This window comes from Annulohypoxylon maeteangense (genome assembly GCF_022496945.1).
Source record: "Annulohypoxylon maeteangense strain CBS 123835 unplaced genomic scaffold GGS22scaffold_1, whole genome shotgun sequence".
Lineage (NCBI taxonomy): Eukaryota > Fungi > Ascomycota > Sordariomycetes > Xylariales > Hypoxylaceae > Annulohypoxylon > Annulohypoxylon maeteangense.
The window spans coordinates 3,264,787-3,283,419 of NW_025953248.1; the positions used below are offsets into that span (position 1 = coordinate 3,264,787).

At 46.6% G+C, this 18,633-nt stretch overlaps 6 protein-coding genes across 6 annotated transcripts; 2 read left to right on the forward strand and 4 right to left on the reverse strand.

Moving 5' to 3' along the window:
* Window positions 1-365: 365 nt before the first annotated feature.
* On the forward strand, window positions 366-2,077 carry GGS22DRAFT_150914 (methylsterol monooxygenase). The gene is made up of 3 exons (XM_047959388.1): window positions 366-702; window positions 770-878; window positions 951-2,077. Exons 1-3 carry the CDS (start codon window positions 692-694, stop codon window positions 1,743-1,745), a joined length of 915 nt encoding a protein of 304 aa, XP_047824281.1. The 5' UTR covers window positions 366-691; the 3' UTR covers window positions 1,746-2,077.
* A 36-nt stretch (window positions 2,078-2,113) lies between these two features.
* GGS22DRAFT_150916 (transcriptional coactivator/pterin dehydratase) lies at window positions 2,114-4,081 on the reverse strand. The gene is made up of 3 exons (XM_047959389.1): window positions 3,546-4,081; window positions 2,779-2,841; window positions 2,114-2,494 (listed from the first exon to the last, which is right to left on the reverse strand). Exons 1-3 carry the CDS (start codon window positions 3,858-3,860, stop codon window positions 2,282-2,284), a joined length of 591 nt encoding a protein of 196 aa, XP_047824282.1. The 5' UTR covers window positions 3,861-4,081; the 3' UTR covers window positions 2,114-2,281.
* A 4,634-nt stretch (window positions 4,082-8,715) lies between these two features.
* On the reverse strand, window positions 8,716-9,257 carry GGS22DRAFT_150930 (uncharacterized protein). The gene is made up of 2 exons (XM_047959391.1): window positions 8,885-9,257; window positions 8,716-8,772 (listed from the first exon to the last, which is right to left on the reverse strand). The coding sequence occupies exon 1, from the start codon at window positions 9,240-9,242 to the stop codon at window positions 9,051-9,053; it is 192 nt and encodes a 63-aa protein (XP_047824283.1). The 5' UTR covers window positions 9,243-9,257; the 3' UTR covers window positions 8,716-8,772; window positions 8,885-9,050.
* A 2,319-nt stretch (window positions 9,258-11,576) lies between these two features.
* GGS22DRAFT_183794 (uncharacterized protein) lies at window positions 11,577-13,231 on the forward strand (the record flags this gene model as incomplete). Its single annotated transcript, XM_047964129.1, has 3 exons — window positions 11,577-11,601; window positions 12,164-12,576; window positions 12,770-13,231. 3 exons carry the CDS (start codon window positions 11,577-11,579, stop codon window positions 13,229-13,231), a joined length of 900 nt encoding a protein of 299 aa, XP_047824284.1.
* An 871-nt stretch (window positions 13,232-14,102) lies between these two features.
* On the reverse strand, window positions 14,103-17,545 carry GGS22DRAFT_150937 (putative chromatin remodeling complex subunit). The gene is made up of 3 exons (XM_047959392.1): window positions 16,825-17,545; window positions 15,048-16,774; window positions 14,103-14,717 (listed from the first exon to the last, which is right to left on the reverse strand). The coding sequence occupies exons 1-3, from the start codon at window positions 17,324-17,326 to the stop codon at window positions 14,688-14,690; spliced, it is 2,259 nt and encodes a 752-aa protein (XP_047824285.1). The 5' UTR covers window positions 17,327-17,545; the 3' UTR covers window positions 14,103-14,687.
* Window positions 17,546-17,847: 302 nt separating this feature from the next.
* GGS22DRAFT_150938 (DASH complex subunit Dad4) lies at window positions 17,848-18,535 on the reverse strand. The gene is made up of 4 exons (XM_047959393.1): window positions 18,487-18,535; window positions 18,369-18,425; window positions 18,177-18,306; window positions 17,848-18,107 (listed from the first exon to the last, which is right to left on the reverse strand). Exons 1-4 carry the CDS (start codon window positions 18,487-18,489, stop codon window positions 18,079-18,081), a joined length of 219 nt encoding a protein of 72 aa, XP_047824286.1. The 5' UTR covers window positions 18,490-18,535; the 3' UTR covers window positions 17,848-18,078.
* Between the last annotated feature and the right edge of the window lie 98 nt (window positions 18,536-18,633).

Below are 18,633 nucleotides of genomic sequence, written 5' to 3' on the forward strand. Positions count from 1 at the left end.
GGGGAAAATCTAAGCTATCGATTCGCCATTTACAAGGCTAAAAGCTTTAGTGTGAGTGAATCTCTAGACTTAATTGGGTAAGAGGCACGGTAATTTGGGTCAGGTAAGAGCAAGGGACTGCACAGTAGTATGTACAGTAAATTAACAGTGCACATACTGAGCTGATCGGAAAGGATGCGTTCCGGTCAGGTGACTAAGAATGATGTGTCGGCATGCGCGAGGGGATTGCCGTTGATTATCCGATAAAGTTATCTGATCAGGTCTCCAATACTTAGGTACATAGGAAATTACCTCCAGTTCACCAGCATACTAACAATTTTCAAATACGAATACGACAGCCACTCAGGTGTGACAAATGCGCGTCCCCTAGTAAATCTTCCCCACAAAGTACTTAGCGGAACGGGAAGAGCGAATTCCAGGTGGTCTCATTGTGGCAGCATCCTACTGATTGGTCGTACGTCTAGTAATAGTCAGGGGTCCCTAAAAGTCGAAACCTCTAATCTACTCCTTATCGCTTTCCACCGCCCCTAATTTCTTGAACTACAACAAATATCCGTCGTCTGCTCGACTTTTTTTTCCCATTCCTTCCAGAACATCATCCTAACAACCTAAGTACCTTGGCAACTTGGGACAGTCTTGAAGTGAGGGAAGGGTCCTTTGAAGACGTTGATATCCGCATAATTAGTCCACAATGGCTACAGTGTAAGTCGAGTTCCCTATTCGTTCTTCGTTCGCGTTTCAATCAAATACTAACTACGCGCTTTTACAGCAATGCTACCATCGTCGGTGCATTCACCAATTACGACACGTATATGGGCGTTTTCGAGGAGGTTTCTAAGTACAATGTCCAGCTCAACATCGTAGAGCGCCTGTGGGCGGTTAGTCTTCCCCCTAAACACCCTAAGCACCACCCTGCCAGGCACGATAGAGAAACTGACTCGGTATACTAGGCTTGGTACTTGTGGATGCAGAATGACACGCTAGCGACGGGAATCATGAGCTTCTTAATGCACGAGATCATCTACTTCGGAAGGTGTATACCCTATATGGTTCTCGATTGTATTCCCTATTGCAACCGATTCAAGATTCAGAACCAGAAGATTCCGACATGGAAGGAACAATGGGAATGCGCAGCCCTAGTTCTTCTTAGCCACGTTACCGTCGAACTTCCTCAGATCTGGCTCTTCCACCCTATCGCCACCTACTTCGGTATGGACTATGGCGTCCCTTTCCCTAAGATCCAGACCATGGCCCTACAAATCGCAGTCTTCTTTGTCATGGAGGATGCGTGGCACTACTGGTTTCACCGGGCTCTACACTACGGTCCTCTATACAAGATGATTCACAAGCTCCACCACACTTACTCCGCACCTTTCGGTCTCGCCGCTGAGTACGCCTCGCCAATTGAGACTATGCTTCTTGCGCTCGGAACAGTCGGAAGCCCCATCCTATGGGTTTCTATCACCGGCGAACTTCACCTATTCACCATGTACATGTGGATCACTGGCCGTCTCTTCCAGGCCATTGACTCGCACAGCGGATACGACTTCCCCTGGAGCTTAAGGCATTTCTTCCCCTTCTGGGCCGGTGCCTTCCACCACGACGTTCACCATGAGAAGTTCATCGGAAACTACGCTTCCAGCTTCACATGGTGGGACTGGATGCTCGACACCGAGTCCGGCCCCGAGGCTGCCAAGCGCCGCAGGGAGAGGATGTTGGCCAAGAAGGGCAAGAAGACGCAGTAAAAGGCTCAATAATAGCCTCGCAATGGAATACACGAATTGGGATATGAGGCGGGTCAACTAGTGATGACTTTACGCCAGTCCCATGAGGACACTTGCTCCTGGTTATCAGAAATTGCTGGCCACTGACGGAGGACAAGTCGATCAAGTTGCGCAGACGCGGCACGGGAACTAAAAAGCCATTCTACGATTTGCGTCGATCGTTAATACTATAGACTCGGACTGGCTGCCCTAATACATCTTGTAATTAATAAATAACGAAGAGAAGAGAAAGCTACCATAGATTAATATCAAGCTAGGCGTCCTTCAATGGAGCCAAAGCAAAGTTCACGATACTGTCTTGACCCGTTTTTATGAATATACACTTATGGTCTTGGTCGTAAATAAGTAGTGTATTTGAGTAAGTACATATGTAGTATTACATATATGTTCGGTTGTCAGCCTTAGGTTGAATATCATATAGGTTGAAATTTGGAATAAGCATCGAATTTGTATTCGATATGGCCTGATGTTTCAACGTGTATTACTTCTCGAGCCCTCTATTTTTTGGGTGTGCAGCAGGCGCCAGCATCAGTAACTGCGCGGTCAGCCACTTGCTTTAGTACAGCATTGTCATCACCGCCACTAGCTTCCTCAATAATCTCACCGAAGTCTTTCGCAAGACCATCGCAGATAGCAGCCAGCTCGACGTCCTTGGTAGAAAGGCCTTTCGGGTTATGGGTTGTCCACCGGATATATGTCGTATTATACACCTGTGCGTTGATGACGAAGTAGATGAGTCAGCAGTTGTATACCATCGGTAAGCAAGATGAGGACAACCATGTGATTTTATATCCGTCCAGTAGATCATCGATGAAGCGTGAGTGACAACACTAACAGCTGCTCTCTCCACTTCTGTGCGGGAAGGCGGCGGCGATTCGTAGCTTGAGGCTGACCCGCGTGTTCTAGAACTTATGCTAGATCGATATCAAGTAGCACATGTGAGAGATGCAACTCTCTTCTGTTATAGAGATGGGGGTAGCGGAGGACGCCTTACGTTAGACCATTCAGGGTGATGATTTTTTAGTTTGCATTGCAGTGAGACTGCGGTCATGAAGTCCTAGTAGGTCAATATTGATTAGCAAATCCCGTCTTCAAGCTCGGTCTCCTAAGATGGATCATGGTGCGGTATTGGAACGGCTTTGGTGGTGATGCGGCTATGGAGATAATATAGACTTTTCGGGCGTCAAATAATGCTCGGGATAGACTACCCCGGGGCCTTAGTGATGCCAATTCATCTAGCAGGCGGCTATATCAATGATATTAGAATCTGAAGACCGACACCGGCGAATAGGGTTTCGTTGGCGTCAGCAGGAGACCATTGATTTCTCTCTCATGATCAGTGATGGCGTTACATGGTGGTAGGTAAACCACGGCGCATTTTTCCTGATTGAAGATTTGAAAATTGGATCCTCGTGAAGTGCAACACCCTGCGGGATTCTAATCACGGTCTTCCGTCATCAACACGCTGAAGGTTGACCGATCATGCGAACTAACGACCAAAGAGAGCCAGATCCAGCGACAAGGTAACAATATAGAATTTGCATGTTTAACCCACCGGCAGTTCTCATCCTCGTCCAGCCTAGTCTCATAGCCCATCCCACCATCATATGTATAGGGGTAAGGTAAGGAGAGACATGGCGCAATGGCTTCTCCAATGAGAACTTCAGGGGTAATTGCGGTCGAACAGAACAAATACAGTATCCAATGCCGTTTCTAGAAAAATGGGGCGACGAGAGAGACGGGACCCGATGGCTGACTTACCCATGTCTTCGCAAATGTCTTGAATCTGAAGCTCCTTTCGATACCCTCGCCGCCGGGAATTAGACTCCACCGGCCGCCGCGACTTGCTGATGCCAGCAGAGGATCCAGGGTCCGCATCAAGGCCGGCTCATCGACGCCAGCGGAGAAGCGGGGAGCATTGGATTGCGGGGATATCGCCATGACCGCTGAGCCAGAGAAATTTCGCAGGCTCTGGTATGAGACGCCCTGCACACAAATGCGTGCCGTCCCGTAGATCTTGCTTGAGGCAGCTGCCCTGGCACAGCGAAGCAGAGGGCGCGCGTATCGGTTGGGCATTAGGCGCGATGTAGCTATTATTAGATACCAGACAGCTTTTGGTGTAACATGCAAACTCCGCTCGTATGTTGCACGTCGGGACGAGGAAGCAAATTGCGAACTATCCTGGTTTGCTTCCGTTGGGATCGTGTGGGGATATAAGGCAGATAGATTATGTTTGGATAAGCGAAGTTCGATATCAGACTGTAGATTCCAATTGGAATGATTTAAGTTACAATACAAGTTACTCTAAAGTGGCCTGTGCTTAGCGCTGTGTTACCTGCTCAGTGCTCAGTTTATAGGTAGTGGTAGCAGTAGCACTTGTGTGACTGGAGATCCCTCTTTCCTTTCCATTAATGCCCTGTGCAGCCTGTGTTAAATTGATGACAAACCACCTAACAGGCTGCCAAGGCGATATCTAGTACCTACATGTATATATATGTATATAACAGGTTTTGGTTCCCCTTTTACTTTTAAATCTCCAGCAATTGATACCGAACAGCTGCATACCTAGTAGGTACTAGGTATGATCATCCGCTTCATGGAATATAGGGTCGCGTTATCATACCCCATTCAGCGCTATGTAAGCTATCTCTTTCCAGCCTTCCTAAACCCGTATTCGTCCGGATCTGTCAGCAGACGGCGGTGGCAGGTTGTTGGTGTCGTACTGACCGCCTGAATAGACGAGCATTGAGATGAGACCTCACACTACAGTTTCTAACGGCGGCAAACATACCTCCATATCAATTTCGCAATACATATGTACCCAGGTGATCATATGTGGTTTTCAGCTTACATGCGACTCGGTGGATTCCGGTCCAGCAACCCAGCCCTCCCACGTGGGCGTCTCCTCTTATCCCGCTGCAGGTATGGCATTCCCGTCGAGATGATAGACGCCACACGTAACGGTATGGGGGATTGACCTGTTCATTCCCGGATCCAAGGCTGTCCATCAAAATCAGGGACACCAATATCTAATATCTAATGTATTGGACAATTTTCGGAGTTGTTCCCTTATCGGGTGTGACAATATTGCATCCTGTCGACTTCACGTCGATAGAAGCCCGAAGGCTAGAAGGGTTACCCATCTTCACTCTTGGGATCTAGCGGTCTGGCTGCCTTAAAAGGGACAAATTTCGGAGGGTCCAAAATCGTATTTCTGGTTTCTAAACTCCGAAGATTCAGCCTCCGCTAGGGTATCCCATTCTCGGAGTTTCAAATAACTAGATTGTGCTTCCAGCCTTGCGCCCCGGCTCCTCTAGCGAATGCCTTCTCGAAGCATAAAGCGCCTAAGTTGGAAACTCAGTAAGGCTTCTTCATCCTGATATTTAAACCGTTGGCAAGCGATGCAAGCCCCCATAGGCATAGTTCGTAAGCTCCAGAGGTCTAATGCGGGTTAACAACCTCTTTCTCAACGGGTCTTACATACTTAATGTAGGTTATTTGTATGTACCACATGACTAACAAGGCCTCTCCTAATTCGACATGGTTACGTTAGAGTATCAAGTTGTCTGTTCCTTCCAAATCGGCGGCTCTTCTGATCCCCGACAAGCACTCCGATGTCACTTGAGTTTCTCCTTGATTCTGAGTAAAAACCTGCTGGCGTAGTTCACAATTCCCAGATTTGCTTTCCAGACTCGTGGATCCTTCACTCCCATCCCGGGGTCGACTCAGTGGTGGGATGCACCGGGACTATCCTCTATAGGTGTATCTTAGATATAAGAAATCACCTTGAAGACGTTTAATAGAATATCAACAAGCTGTGGAAACCGGCGGGTGTGATTATTATGCTGCTAGGTTGGATAGCAAAAGAGGCTACTGAGTTAGTGAAAGGAGAGAGACGGCATTTTCGACTTAACCCTAAAATCTAGCCATCGCCTCGCCGTCTCCTAAAGCCCCAGACTCCAAATTCGGTGGAAATTTAAGAAAACAAAGTCCTCGACTAAATGGAACTATAATCCTGGCCCAAAGCTAAACGCTCGATCGGAAGTTTTGTATCAGAATGGACAGCCCACGATAAGTGATTCTCTAGCGAGGACGCCACCGGAGCTTCATTATTCTATCGAGAAGTGATTTAGTCCGTTATCACCTTTGAAGCTGACTCCGCAGACTTCTGATATTCCAGCCACACAACCTAGATTCTTAGCTTCTTGGGCTGGGTAGTTAAGAGTAGGTCAAAGTGTGATGAATGCGGTTACTTTCAGTCATATGAAAGACGCTGCCGTATCGCGAATAGAGAGAAAAGCCGTACAAGTTGCCATAACCGGTGCTAAGTCACAGTAATATTTAAATTACCCCTATAGTGACATAGGTATTACAGCTAACCCCAGCACGGGTGTGCGTAGATCACACACATATAATATGCAATGTCAGCACCAACGTTGCCCATACTACTTTGATAAACTTACGTTCCGCATTCCTAATCGGTCCCTTTCACAGTCTAACGGATCGTGACTGGCTGGATTTAAGAGATGACTTGTCCTGAGCTCATTAGTCATTCTGTGTAATTGGCATAGCTAGCCACCAAGGACCTAAACGGGCAATACTAAGAAAGCGGGTTAGTATTATCTCCGGGGTGGCTAAGATGGATCTCTTGAAAAGGTGGAATCCCTATGCTAGAGCAAACCGTAAAGATGTACTGACTCTTCCCGTCCACTCACCGAATATCTATTGTTTGGGAAAGCCTATTCAAACTTCGTTCAAAGTGTAAGGCTCGATGTCTTGAGCTGATCTCGCTTATGTTATGTTGCTATGTATAAATTTGAATTTAACGTTGGTTCGTGAGACGTAACAGTGTTGGCGTGTTGGTCATTGCCGCCCAGTGGTACAGCATTTCCGGGCCGAGGGCGACACGTTTCTGCATTCAAATTGCAACACAAGACTTGGTTGTCAGTATAGGACACGATGATTACTAATCCTATGCTGATCGGATGGTCCGTCTTGTCACTATCCAGGATCAACTCTTCGTCTAATGTGTCTGGTGATGCTGGCATGACGTGAAGTAGCGTCGAGCGTCGAAAGTAGTTAATAATCTCCAACTCTAGTTATAAGTAAACTAGTACCTATAATTGAGCCGACATGTTCAAAATCAGATTGGGCTAGTATTCAATTCGCAAGCGCGTGTGGGTAAACTACTGAATGGTATGAGAGATGATAGGACACCGCTAGCTAACGGCGACGGGGTTAAGAGAATTTGGCGGAGTTCCATCACCGGATTCTTCTCCAATTTCAAGCAATGGGCGGTCGTGCGGCACGGAGACTGGAGGTTTTCTGCATAAACAAAAGTTCAACAAACCATTTTCAGGCATCAATACTACAATACTACTCACTGTCAAGTTGCAGATTCATAGTACTGTGCAACCAAGAAGGATTATACGGGAATACCTAGTAGCAACTCAATTGTCTTGTCATCCACGAAAGCAACACATGAGAGAACTGTTACACAGAATGATAAGTGAGAAAGCAAGTGAGAAAACAAGTGAGTAGGTACCTACATAGGCAATATCAGCCAACAATGCCTTTCTTGCATTGTAACTGTGCGAATCCTTCTGGACCTGGCTCTGGTTCTGGTTATGTTGATCATGGCGGGACGGGACGGTTTAAGAGCCGGACGATTCCCTACCAAAATATGGCATTTTCCTAACGACGCCAATACATCAGGCAAAAATGGCTGATAAAGTGACACAACTTCTTAATATCTGGTAGGTGCGGATGGCGGAGGGGATAGATCGACAGGATTACTAAAGAAACAACGCGATAGAACCGGCTTTCCGCCTTAGGGTTGTCTACCTAGTAACGTATGTAGACGCCATAATGTCTCTGCTTTCTTGGCAGCGAATAGAGTAAGCGAGCTGTAGGAGACGCGCAATTAAAAAAACCAGATATGGTGAGCGACAAGAGAAGTTCTTGAGCTGGAGCATAGAAGAAAACGAGGAAGTCCTTGTTGCCGACGACCGCCGCAGAATGCCAAGGCTCCTGGGGAGGTGCGGGAATATATTGTCCTGCGAATCAATCTCGATTCTTGTAGGTTGTTTGGGATTGGACGGTGCTATGCGAGATCCAACATACCACATACCACATACCGCATACTACCTAACTAACTACCTGACTACCTCTAACTACCTACATACATAGATACATGGACTATATGCCATGCTACACACATGCTTCTATACATCCATATTATTGTATGTAGGTATGTTGTAGGTAGGTATTAGGTAGGTAGATAGGTACTAGGTAGGAAGTATGGAAGTAGGTACCTACTTAAGTATGTAATATGTCATCAAAAAGATATCGTCCATTGTTGATTACGGCGTATGGGGACAATCCTTAGTCGATAATAGTCGATATTCGCGTTTTATTCTTATTTACGGCGTATATTGCCTAAAAAGGAAATCAATAACACTTCCAAGGTTTCAAAAGCTTTTGAGGCTCCGGACTTTAATCTCATCGACATTCGAAGATTACCTAAAGCAGCAGTGCGCGAAGATTACATAATTTACGGATTTCCACGCGATCATTATTACTAATACTATGCGGTGCGCCGCGCGCTAGGTACCTAATAAGTATTGTGGATATACGCTAACATTGATTGAGGCAACTAAATTCCAAGACTTTTGATTCGTGAAATTCACTAGTCTGCCCGGAAATAATTCATAATCCCTGATCATTTGTTCTTAACCGTTTCTATACGGTACGGTGGAAAATCAATCAGATCGTGTTACGGAAAACACCCTTGGATATTCCCTTTTTCCACCTAGTCCGCCGAACTCCCGTCGTTTCATTGCCCAATCAGCTGGGCGTCGCAAGGGACCCTGCACATAAAAAGTTGTACATCTCGATACTAGGCCGCCAAGAGAACAGGGATGTATGTGGTTTATGGTTTATTACTAATAAACCGTGCACTCGAACGAGGTGCGAGGGCATCTTTAGCCTGATGCATTACGTAAGTACACGTTTGGAACTTTTGCTTTGACTTTTTTTTTATCTCCTCGAGCTGAATCGACGATAGATAGTGGGAAAACACGCAGGTAGGCGGTAAGTACCAAATCATGATATGTTGATGAACATATATACCTATGTATGTCCTTTAATAGGAATGTAGGAGTGCGAGCACATATGTATCTTGAGACCTTGATTTATTTGACTTCGCGTAACACGCCTTACGTAAACGAAGCGAGCACCAAGAAGGATGAGAAGATGCGAAGCTTTCTAAGACCTGCAAGCAAGAAAAACCAAGGTGTAGGGGAACATCAACATCGAAAACTGTATTAAGTTAACGCCAGGGGTGTGCGCATAGTTGGGAAAATTGCAACCGAACTCCCAAACCCGAAAAAGCACACAAAGGGACGAAAAAGAAAAGGCAAAAAAAGTCCGATCTTTATTAATTACTAGTCTTTTCATCAACTCAGCCTCAGTAGCACGACTTGGAAACAAATACTTTACCTAATATTTCACTTCGTGTGTGGTAGATGTTTATCCATTCTTATACCACGCGTATTTAATCTGCGTACACTGAATGGATGCTTACTTTTAAGGTTGCTCGAGGGTTGTTTATGTGACGCGAAACATTGAAGCAAAGGTGCTATGTACTTCCAAATATATTGGGGGGTTGTTGTGGTTTCGTACTAAGAAAGTACATGTACATACGGACGTAAATGTGGAGTGAGAAGAATTACTCAGAATGGAAGGGGGACTCATAGTTATGTGCGACGGCAGATGGATGAAAGACGGGGCAGGTACGGATCAAGTACAAGCGTAGTCATGACAATAGCAGTGAACTTGAACTGAAAGAAGTTGCCTCGGCCGACAGCGCGGAAACCGAGTTTTGCGAGGTATCATTGATGGGAAGGAAGCTGCTATGCTGCATAGCAGCCTTCGTGATGTACAGTAGCATGAAGTAAGTAAGTAGACAGGAGATTTTAACCTGTGATTACCATCTGTTTCGGGTATCAATTTGCAACTTCCTCATTGTTGTGGTTATATTGCTATTAGTCAGGTTACACAAATGACAAACCAACATTGATTACGAAGAAACAACACCTACCACTCATTCACACATCATTCCAATTGTGTACACCCCAACACCACCAACGCGCATCATCCAGTTCAAAGAGAAAATCAAATTCTCCCTCCGGCAGTTCAATCACTGGTACTTACTTACCTAACTACCTACCTAACTACCTCTTAGAAAACTCTCGTTACGCAAACTTCTCCAGCTATCTTTAGGATCCTATGAAATGGATAATTGAGATTTTTTACCTACACACACGTACATACATACATACATGCACATGTTAATTAGTAAAATATTCGGATTCGGTCAGCTATCAAATCCACAATATCCACATAATACCTTATAATTTCAATTTCCATTCGTTCTGTTGATTGCTTGGCTGGTAGTAGTCCGTGGGAGGAAGCTACGGAAGCTACGTACGGGTACCAGTGGTGTCAGTGGCACAATTAGCAGCTGCATGCGCTGACAAACCACATTGACTTCACTTTCTGATCATTCACCCTAGCGCGTAGGTGCCTCCTTCTTTTTCCCCTTCGGACATTTCGGTCATCCATAATCCGCATACTGTACTGTACTAAGTAGGTATTAACCAACACAAGCAGTTCGATATCCACTTACTTAGCACCTTACTAACTTTTTTCTTTATTGGTAATAGCTCGGGTTTTAAGCTAAACACTGTGTGGCACTGTTTAGTTTCTGCGCACCAGCCACGGGACCGAGCATTTCACATTTACGTTCAGTCCCTTCTTATTTTTCCTTTCGAAGTGTTCTATCCTTACATACACTTGTTTATCTACTTCACCATTCCGAACTTATTAACCAACCTGACTTATTAAACATCGATGAATAATCTGTTACTACCATAGATCGGTCACGTGGAGCAACGGGTATCACTGGGTCCTTGGGTCCTTGACGCAGTGAGGTCACTTTCAATTCTGCCGACGCCAGATTGGGTAGGCTATACGACTAGGAAATCCGGGGCCTCGCATTGGTCTAATCGTCCTGCTACCTACTCGCAGAATTTCACTAGGGATACATACGGGAATACATACCTTCGGTGCTAAGGTTGTCAGGGTACTCAGCAAATATCGAGCTTCCCTCTATTGACTATCGACACTACTACCTTGACTCATCAACTTCGGCAGCCACCCCGCTAGGCGCATTCAACCTTTGGAACGTACGGAACATTTTACCTATCGGCGGATATTGATATCCATAGTTGCGGGCGCGTGCAATTATTAAGACATTAAAACCATAATACTGTCGCCTCGTCCGTATTTGACAAAGTACGCCTTAGGACGTCGCTACTTATTACTACTTACTACCTGGACTATTCGTTGTTGGTCAGTTCAGCACCCAGAAACACCCAGAAACATTCCCAGGTACTATCGTGACCCCTTCTTCACTCCAGCCACAACGTTCGTCTCAAACCTTGGTGTGCGATAAAACACATCCTAGGGTGGACGCACCACATACATAGGGTACCTAGTACTCGGTGTTCAATTTACCTTTTCCACCCCTGGACGATAAACGCCGTCCTTACTCCGAGCGGAGCTGTCGCGCGCGCTCCTCTCTACGTTTTGGCGTTTTGGACGGAACCGTTTCCGTCCCTGCCGCGACCCCGTATTTCCCTGCGTATTTCGCTTGCAGTAAAACGGTCTCACAAGTCGTCACCACACACAGAAAGTATCGTAATCTTGATGCTGACTCAGACACCCAAGATGCAGAATAACATCGGCCAAACTGGTAAGTTGCCGCTCATTTTTTAGTCCTTTTGTCTGGCGCTACACTAGATTTTCCAACCATCATCATCATCGAAACCTGAACACCCCCACACCCCTTGTACCATTATAGCCACCCCTCCACCGTGACGCCGCATTACTGCGCAAGGCACACACCCTTGGATCACCCCCCAGCTTCTGCCCTGACCGTCTAAGTCGCTTTAAGTCACTTGAGGTCACCTCTTCGCTGCGAACATGTAATCAGACATACCTCATATGCTGGCGCCAGGAGTTTTCTCTCTGTTGTTACTTTTGACGGCTTCGGGGTCGCGTTGCAAGGTCAATCTGGGATTGATCCACTTGCTTTTCCGGTGCCCCATATCACATCCATTACGAAATACCCGCCAACACCCTTGACAAGCTTTCCCTACCTACACTTACATACATATTCGGTCTGTAGTCCGCCTCATTCGCTTCGTGGCTTAAACTCTGATACCTTTTTTTATGTCTCTTATTCCCATTTTTAGACATATACCCGGCTCCTCACTGATCTTCATTTTTTTACTGACATAACATAATTGTTTCAGACGATTCTGAATTGCGCGCAAAGCTCGATCAGGACGCAAATTATTCAGCTAGCTCACCATCCGCGTCGGCGCCACCTTCATTATCCACTGTCGCTACTGCTTGTTCCGCCCTGAAATCCATACAACAACCATTAACAAAAGCGCATGGTCACGGCGGTTCTGGTGTAGAGGTACAGTCGCATATTCACCCTCGATTTAGAACGTCTTCTGTGGACGTGTCGGCATCTGATATGATGCAAAGAGGAGTATCACCTCCGTCCGACGACGGCGGTCCAGTCTCTGGATCTCCCGTGTCCGGTATGACTGCCCAAGGCCTCCTAGGGCACGACCCTGATGATTCTGTGACCGACGGGCGAAAGGCCAAGCGCGAATTATCTCAGTCGAAGAGAGCCGCCCAAAACAGAGCAGCTCAGGTGAGTGGGACCTCTTCCCTTATTTTTCAATGATTTGCAAGCTGGAGCCGCGCCGTATTCAATACGGTTAGAGAGCCGAGCATCTTATTTACTTGTTCGGTGTACACGGCTAGTGCATACTAGCTTGGCTCCACCGTGTCGAGACTCATTACATAGTAGTGCGTGTCATTACGTAACTAACCTGTTTTTTTAGCGTGCCTTTCGACAAAGAAAGGAGCATTACATTAAGAAGTTGGAACAGCAAGTCCGTGATTTCTCAGAGATGGAGCAAAGCTTCAAGGCGATCCAGAACGACAACTATGCGCTACGCGAGTATGTAATACAATTACAGTCTCGCCTCTTGGAATTGCAGGTCGAATTACCTCAGCCGCCGCCTAATATGAACATTACGCCTCCTACCGCGGCATCTACTAGCACTCGCGGCGCACACGCAAGCACCGCCCCTGAACCGAGCTCCAGCAATAGTAATGCCGGAACTCTAGCGGATGTCGCCGCAGCCGTGACGGGGCTAAGAGCTCGAGAACCTTCAGCGGATGGGTTGTACTCGAAACCGGCCTATAAGGCAGAGGCTAACGAAGACACGCAAACTGCTGAAGAAATCCGCAGACAGCTATCGCAAGACGGGTTACCGGCTCCCTCGTCACTGCGAGCCTAGTCATCTCAGACGGGGGAACAGGCCACCTACGGTTTAGGAAACCAGCGTATAGAAGACAATTATCATCAGCAGCAGTACACTTATTCCGGACTGAACGATTTCCGAGGAGTTCCTTTCGATAGAAATGGTTCCGGTAGTGGCAGCTTTTATGGGATCTAGAGCCCATCGTGGGAACTTGGTGGGGACGAAGAAGGAAAGGCGGATGGGAGAACAAAACAGGAGATCTCGATCCCGGCTATGAGCCTAATCTTATACCTGTCATAACGTGGCGTTAAAGGCTCGCATGGTTTTATTTTTCTCGAACAATTGGAGGGGTTAAGGCGTTTGAGAGCATCATACCTCAGGTTGCGACGGCCGTGCCGAGGCGGACGGATGTTTCGCAATGGCTATAGATGGTTATTACTGCATCCCCGGCACGACCACGGGGCAACAAAGGCGGTACGATAGGAGAGTTACCTACTATTCGGCAGGGAATCGAGCGTCGGCTACGTATTATGGTGCGAGCTGAGCTCGTCCGCCTATGCGAATACGTTGTGGTTCTGATATTCGAGATTTGGAGGAGGAAGAGATGGGCCTTTAATTGCCGAGCATTCTTAGCGGGCGACGCTCGCGAGATCTTTAGTGAGTACCACGGAATTTAACGAATTAAGTTTCGTTCTGAATGGTATATGCATTCGCCTGGAGAGATATTTCTATGTGCTATATTATCGTGGTCTCGATGTGAGAGCAATGTTGCGATTTGTAAATTACGTGATATAAATCATCGTAAGTATATTTGCTAAGCAGACCTTCCTTGCTTGTGTAAAACGTCCTTTTCCATTCTTGTCGTAAAATCAAAATTTACCAGTATAAGTACTTATATAAGTATGGAGATTTCCCTATTGCCTTTATTTCATTATTTATCGTTATCTAGGACGAGGAGCTTGCTATAGATATCGTGGAAATTTGTCTTCCCTCATTAATCGATCGCATCCGCGCCAGCTATAAGAGGTAATAAGATAGGTACCTATATTATCCTTGCTTACACCGCTGCGACGAGATGGTGCGATGTAGCCTACCTAGTCCGAAGGATCGTCCCATCCCCGCCAAGACTGCGGTGACAGATCCGCCTAGCGGGCAACTTCCCGATCCTCAGCCTGCTTTGCTCTGGTAAAACCATTTAAAATACATGATTCCGAACGACGATCCGCGCGCGCGCAGGCAGGCAGGTAGATAGGCAGGCGACGTTTGAAGGGTACATAGCAGTATGTAAGTAAAAAATCCACATTCCGTTTTTTGCGTTGTCCTCCCCTTGTCCCCTTGTCATTCCTCCATCGCCTCCTCCTCCCCCCCGTCCTTCGTTTCTCCGAGCGGAGATTCGACGTAACCTAAGCAGAAGAAACCCTTACCCTTCGTGATCTGTCGTGGGTCCGAATCGGGCAGGACTAACGGATGGTCGTTGCCGAAAGCGTGGGTTCTAGGGATAGGAGTTACCCATATCATGTTCCTATATTTAAATCAGGAATTAGTTCAAGTGTCAAACAACAAACAAGCTAGCTTGTACAACGAAGTTTATTTTTGTCTTCTGTCCTTGAAGAAAACATAGGATTGGGAGTTGGATTTTTGTTTGTGGGATGGAACAAGGGCTGCTAGATCTACGGCGAGCGTGTGGATAGATCGTCTGTCGACGAAGTTCTCAAAATCGAGTATTGTCGAAACAGAAGAGTCGCGATTATTTTTCAACCAACGTTGCCGTAGATCTTCGGCTGGATAATTTACGCATTATACGGGCGCCGTACAACAGAGAAAATAATAAAACAAACAATAAAAAACATACCTTCAAGTAGTCATGTCCCTTCTCCTGATACTCTGCCTTGGTCACTGTAGCCGTCTTCCAGGCTGGCGTGCCAACCCACTGAGCGGCGCCGCGCCACGCATCTAGCAACGGGTCGCCGGCGCGACGAATGTTAAGCGGCGCATCTATAGGTAGGAGCGGTGTGAGACCCTGGCGGAGGCGGTTGTCGAAACTATCGAAGATCGTATTACCGCCCGTTAGGAAGATATCCTTCAAGAAGTCATCACGGTTTAGTCCTGTGATGCCCACGAGCCGTTGCGTAAGGATGTCGCCAGCAATCTCCACAAGGCCCGCCTGATCGACGCCTGCAATTGAAGGCTGAAAGAGGACCTCCGGCACCCGTATGCGTTCGACATTAAGGTGGATCTGATGGGTTTCTGCTTGGGAAGACGGGTCGAAGGGTCGGGGCCCACGCAGAAATGCGTGTAGGAGGCTTTTGTTCCAGTCGTTTTGTGCCTCCCACGTATGTTCGTGTGTGAATCCCTCATCATAACGAAGTAGGTCTTCCTCGAGCGTCTTAAGGGTTACCTCGAGATCTTCCTCGCCTTCTTCGTCGTCACTACCTTCGCCTACTTGGATCTGCCTGTACACACCCCAGTCGTCGTCGTTTGCGCCGAAGTTATCGTCGTCTCCGCCGCGACGGCGTTTGCCTCTCGGGTTATCCGACGCGAGATTCGCGATAGACTTCATGCGAATTTGTGAAGCTAGCGACTTTCGGTTTCCGAGATCTGCCTTTAGGCGATCTCTCTCCTTAATTTTCTGTAGCGTAAGGTTACGCGCCACTCGTTTTTCGTCGAGCCAGCCCTCTAGATCATTCACCCGTCGCTCCATGTCCAACCGTTCCTCTTCTGCAGCACGCGCTTTCTCGGCTTCCTTCTCGGCTTTAGCACGTGCTCGTGCCTCATGATTTGATTTTAAAAGTCGCTGATGCCGCTTTTGCTTCAGACTAGCTTCGTCTAATTGGTCATCAGGCACCTCAAGGAGGCTGAAGTCGGGTTCCTCCTGCTCCTCTTCTGGATCGCCACCCACGTCCTTCGTACGGGCTCGCTTGATGGACTTGTCTAGCTCTTTAATTGTACGCTCAAGATGCGCCTCATCCTTCATCTCCTCTGCGTCAAGAAGGCGTTTCGTGTCCTTCTTGTTCGCATCATTTATCTTTATTTGTAATTTTCTGTAATACTCCAACTCTTGCTCTTTCCTCATTAGCTTTTCTAAGCGCATCTTAGCCGCTTGCTCTTGTAGTCGTCGCCCACTCTCTTTCTTTCGCTCGGCTATCTTAGCGAGTTCTTCTTCGCTCTTTTGGATTATCACTTCTTCTGTGAAGGGATATTGGATTACGACATCGCGGTCTTCTAGCCCAGTCCAGTCTAAATAAGATCGTAGCTCGTCATCATATGACTGGGATATATAACAATGATCTCTGATCATATGCTCGGCCTGAGAGGCGTTGAGTTTTCCTGGGAACGACGGGTACTTGAGACGGATGAGCTTCAGGAGGTATTCCGCAGCATGCCATCCTCCCCAATTTAATCGGATAGCCTGTGCTAGCATAGCCTTCGAATCGAACACGGGAATGACATGGGTAGAGCTATATGAGGAAGAGACTACTAGTCCGGTAGAACCCTTGTTGTAACGGTAGGAGAAAAGAGAATCGATGCCGGTTGCAAATGACGGGGCCTGGTAGCATTCGAATATGATTTCATTCATAGCTATATGAGACGTTAGGTAGATTGAGGCAAACGGGTTTTTGAGAACTTACATTTTCGTGAATAAGGTAGGTTGGCCACGGCCTCAGTCATGACAATAGGCAAGTCAATAGAACCGTCGTTGTTGTTCATTCCTAGCTTCAGAAACGTCCAATCTAGAATGTGCTCTTCCACGTCCCAGTTGCTGACAATGCCTGTCCCAGCTTCAAAGGCATTTCTGATGTGTCCACGGGCAGTCGTGTCGGCGTAACAATCGAAGCCTGCGAAGGAATAGGTCTTACCAAGTTTTCGATCTCGATACTTGGCCATAATAGGAGGGATGCTCAATCGTGGCTTCGATTCGAATGACCACCCAGCTCTAACGGCAGACGACCCATTGTCGATGACGATAGCGACGGTACCGGCAGGCTTTGCCAGAGCCTCTTCGAGACCATCAGGCTGAGCAGGAGTTGGTTTCTCAAACTTGGTTTCCTTCGCATCGTAGATTCGGGCGGGCGGATATGTCTTTTCCTGGCGCACGGGAAGCGCAGGAATATCGATCGCGGAGGGCGCCATATTATTGGGATACGCGGTCGTGATAGTTAAGGAAGTTGGCAGTATTGTTGCATGGCTGAGTTGAGTTCAAGTTGTTGTAGGTGGCAAGTTGGAGGTTTTCAAAAATGGGACTATGATTGACCTTGTATTAGTTGCTTTATCAATTGATAACAAATTATGCGATCTATGTGCGTAATCTATGCTGTTACATGAATGGTGAACTTTTTTTTCGAGTTCCTTCCTTTCTCTGAACCGTTTGTCGATGCAAGGCTGACGAACAGACAAACCTTGGTAGAGCTTGCCCTTGCTACTGTCGGATGTCGGGACACTGTAAAAGATCCCCATTGGCAGCTATATTCAGTGGGATCCACTAAGATTGTACTACAAGGTTAGGTGCTGTACATAGGTACTATTTATTAAGAAAACTTTATGTATAAGCATCGCGTCCATTAGGCTAGGGAGTCGAATATTCACATTAAAGATCGCGAATATACTACATACTACTAGTAGGCACAGAGTAGAAGGTGGCCCTTTTAATATTTGTGCTTGATTGGTTGATTCTTATTATTCGGGAATCATCGAGGATCTACTGCAAAAGCATTAACTATAGACAGAAACTCCTAAACTTCATGAGTTCCTATAGACTTAAGGTCGAGTGTCTACTAGACCGAGGCTTATTATAGCTGTCTCGAGTTTCGTACAGAACACCTAGGACTGTCTCCTAATTGTCGAAGAGTTTGTATACCCAAATTCTCCCTCGGTATTGAGCTAACTTATATGGGCTCTTTCAAGTTGTCGGTGGCTGTTTGAGAAGTTTAGAACAAATTACAAGCTTGGAATTTGCTGGTCAATTAGGTAAAATGCGACTCACCTTCTAAGTGGAAGAGCACGTTGGATTGATAATTCTTGAACATCTGGGCTACAAGCTCGATATTCATGTTCTGAACGTTGATTTCCTGAAGACTTTTGTTCATAACGACGATTGCTTCGTTGAGTTTCTCCTTTATATGCTATAAGCTGTCTGGACTTGTAGTGGGGTTGAGAGCCATGATATATCACTTACAACATTGGTGATGATACGCGAGAGGAGCAGGTTCTGTTGATGCTCGTGAGGGCTCTCCTATATGCATGGTCAGCTCATTTTAATTCATTATTATGTCAATAAAATAGGAAAGAAATACCATCTTTTCAAGTTGACTCTTTTGCTTATACTTTATTGTTGACTTGTTCTTTGGTGGGATGTGGAAGAGTTCAGGTGTAGGTACTAACAATCTGGAATAGCGCAGTTGCATGGGTCATTTAGATAAGCGGTGGCCTAAGACGATCGA